Genomic DNA, 2909 nt, shown 5'->3' on the forward strand with positions numbered 1-2909 from the left:
TATAATTTACTAGCTCGACGGGACAACGTTAGCGCGGAATAAAGAAAACTTAAAAAGTAGCCTATGTGTTCTTTCAGACTACGTTATGCCAAATTTATTGAGCCAGTTTAAATATTTCTTTTACCGGAAATGTTTACAAATTTCCTAGTTTTTTTTTTGGTTATCGCTTTTAGATAGATTTGTGTACTTTGTTACATAATAGATTTGTACCTCGAACAAAGGTTGCTGTGACTTGACAGACTCTCCCTCCTTGACGAGCATCTTGATGATGGTGCCGTGCCCGGGCGCCATGACGGGCAGCGCCGTCTTGTCGGTCTCTATTTGCAGCACCTCCTCGTCCATCGCTACCGCGTCTCCTTCTTTTTTAATTAATCTGAAAAATTTAATTAAAAGACAACTTTTTATATATTACGATCTGTCGCCTGCAAACTACGTTAGCACGGAATTTAATGAAATGGTTGTCAGTTATATTTCCTTGTGCATCAGCTACATTACATCTAAATCCCGTTAATATCGGTCTATCCGTTCCAGGGATAGCGTTCCGGTCGCCACTTCGACAGCACGGAATTAAAAAAAAATAGCCTATAATTTGACGTCAATGTACCCTCCAGTGAAAGTACCGTCGAAATCGGCCCGGCGTTCAAACCAGGAACAGACGCGGCTTGCGAGTCGCCTTGAGCCACCAACGTTCCGAACGACGTGTCAACTACGCTTCCTTATTATATTTTTTTGAATCTCTTTTGTCTAACACTAATGAGTCACTATAACTATTTATAGGGTAATTATTATATTAGGTACGCTTAGTGTGTTTTTTTTATTTGAAATGGAAATACTGGCAGATTGTGTAACACTTACTTTATATCTCCAGAGGAAACGGAGTCAGGGAAGTTGGGTGCTTTGACAACTTCTTTGGCGCGTAATGCTGTCAGGGAGTGCACGTAGCGCTTCAAGCAACATGGTATTCTCCATTGACTAGTTCGTTGTAATCTATTGTGTAAAAAGCAATATTTGATTATGAAAAACTAGCTCGCGACTTCGTCCGCTTAAAATTAAATAGTAAAGCCTATGTTACTCACTGATACTATAGCTTTGTAATGATGAAAATTTTTAAAATCGACCCAGTGGTGTATGAGTTATTCCAATACATAAAAAATACATATCTCGCCTTAGTATAGATGAAGTAAAAAAAAACTTAATTAAAATTGACACCTGAATCTTCAAATCAGTTGACGACAGCTACAAAATAACATCAAAGGAGGGTATTAGGACAAAGATTTATCGTTTAATTTTTAATTTGTCTTGTATAAAATAATTTGAACAGTAGCTTCAAGCAATCATCTTCAACAATCCTCTACAGGCAAGTGGGTTTTATATATGTTTCTATTAAAATACTTACTTTGTACTCGGTCGCTGAATGGTCGATGTAGGTACAAATGATCCATGGAACACCTGTACCAAAGAGGCAATATTACAATTAACGCTACTTGATAAAGGTACAAGCGCGGAAGTCCGCGGTGTTCCATTTACGAAAAAATGGCCTTGCTCTTTTCAAAGAGACAACCTACGCCTCTTCTGACAAATGACCAATTAGGTGGCAGTGAGTTACGCAAACGATGGGATCATAATCCATAAGTTGAACACTGGTCGACTTTTTTTTCGTACAGACAAGTTTAGAGGTTGCGTAGCGAATATTGTTGCGTGTTCTCGACGCAATGTGTACAAAACGTACAAACTAGCTTTTAAGTTGGAACACCGCCATACATCCCGATTGTACTTGAAAATCACGACGAATAGCTGGCGAATCTACAAATTAAGAAACTACGTGGAGAAAGTTATTGTCAATTTTTTTAAAGAATTCATCATATAAATAATTAAAAATGGATCTAAGAAAGAATTTCAAATGATTCTATATCCTAGCACAGTCTACAATAGCGAGTTTATGCTTTGATATAATTTCGCATCAAAAGTTTTGCTTTTTGTCTTTTTTCTATTTTACTAACTACTTTTTATTAGTAATTTTAAATCGTAACTTACATTTCCAAAAAATAATCGTCTATACATATTATGATTTGTTAAAACAAAATATTTAAATAGTACAAAATGTCACAATGTCACATGACATAAATCAACATCACATCTCTACAGAGATCATTGGTCAACAGTAATTCTTTCTTCTTCATATTTAAAGTAAGAGAACGAAGGTTTTTATTTATTTTTAATATAGTTTTTTATAATTATATTCTACCTATATTCTCCTTGCTGAAGTCTTGTATTTTCTATTCGGTCGTTTTTTAAATAATTGTTTTTAAAACATAGTCATAAGTTTAGTTTTTAGGGACAGATCTACAAGTCCATACAAGACCAGTATTGTATGGATCTGAATATTGGGCTATCTAAGTTACGAATAAAAGGCGATTGCCGGTGCTTGAGATGCGTATGTTAAAATGGATGTGTGATGTATTATTGTTATGTTATAAACATTATCTAAATTGTAATAATGTTATAAAAAAATTTTTAAATATAATTTATAATTTCTCGCTCAAAACTTTTTATTCTACTCAACGATAGATGGCTCTCAATTTGGTAAGGTAACTCGCCGTTAGATGGCACTTCAAAGTGTCATTAAAAATAATTTTAATGGTTTCTGCATAAGTAATGAATCATTTAACTTTATCTTTGTATTACTACAAATGTATTAAATCAGTTAAAGCCTAAATATATTTACAATACATTTCCCAAATATGTTAAAAATGTACAAGATAATTGGGCGTCTTGTAAGACATAAGTGTTATAAAAATCTTTATTATAAAATGAAACATAACTTAGCAATATTGTACATTTAAGTTAAGATTGCCTCTGTCTGTCTTTTATGTATTTCTATACAACTGTCTTAGAATATTTCGACATTT

At 33.8% G+C, this 2909-nt stretch overlaps 1 protein-coding gene across 1 annotated transcript in view; it reads right to left on the reverse strand.

Annotated features, from left to right (window-relative positions):
- The window catches only part of LOC106110426 (dihydrolipoyllysine-residue succinyltransferase component of 2-oxoglutarate dehydrogenase complex, mitochondrial), a 5113-nt gene extending 2966 nt beyond the window's left edge, over positions 1–2147 (reverse strand). The window contains exons 1-4 of the mRNA XM_013292249.1: positions 2035–2147; positions 1397–1449; positions 856–987; positions 211–373 (exon numbers count right to left, since the gene is read on the reverse strand). Of these exons, the coding sequence (XP_013147703.1) occupies positions 211–373; positions 856–987; positions 1397–1449; positions 2035–2061 (375 nt within the window). The 5' untranslated portion in view covers positions 2062–2147. The remainder of the gene's footprint in view (positions 1–210; positions 374–855; positions 988–1396; positions 1450–2034) is intronic.
- Between the last annotated feature and the right edge of the window lie 762 nt (positions 2148–2909).

This window comes from Papilio polytes, unplaced genomic scaffold (genome assembly GCF_000836215.1).
Source record: "Papilio polytes unplaced genomic scaffold, Ppol_1.0 DF820622.1, whole genome shotgun sequence".
In the NCBI taxonomy this organism is placed as follows: domain Eukaryota; kingdom Metazoa; phylum Arthropoda; class Insecta; order Lepidoptera; family Papilionidae; genus Papilio; species Papilio polytes.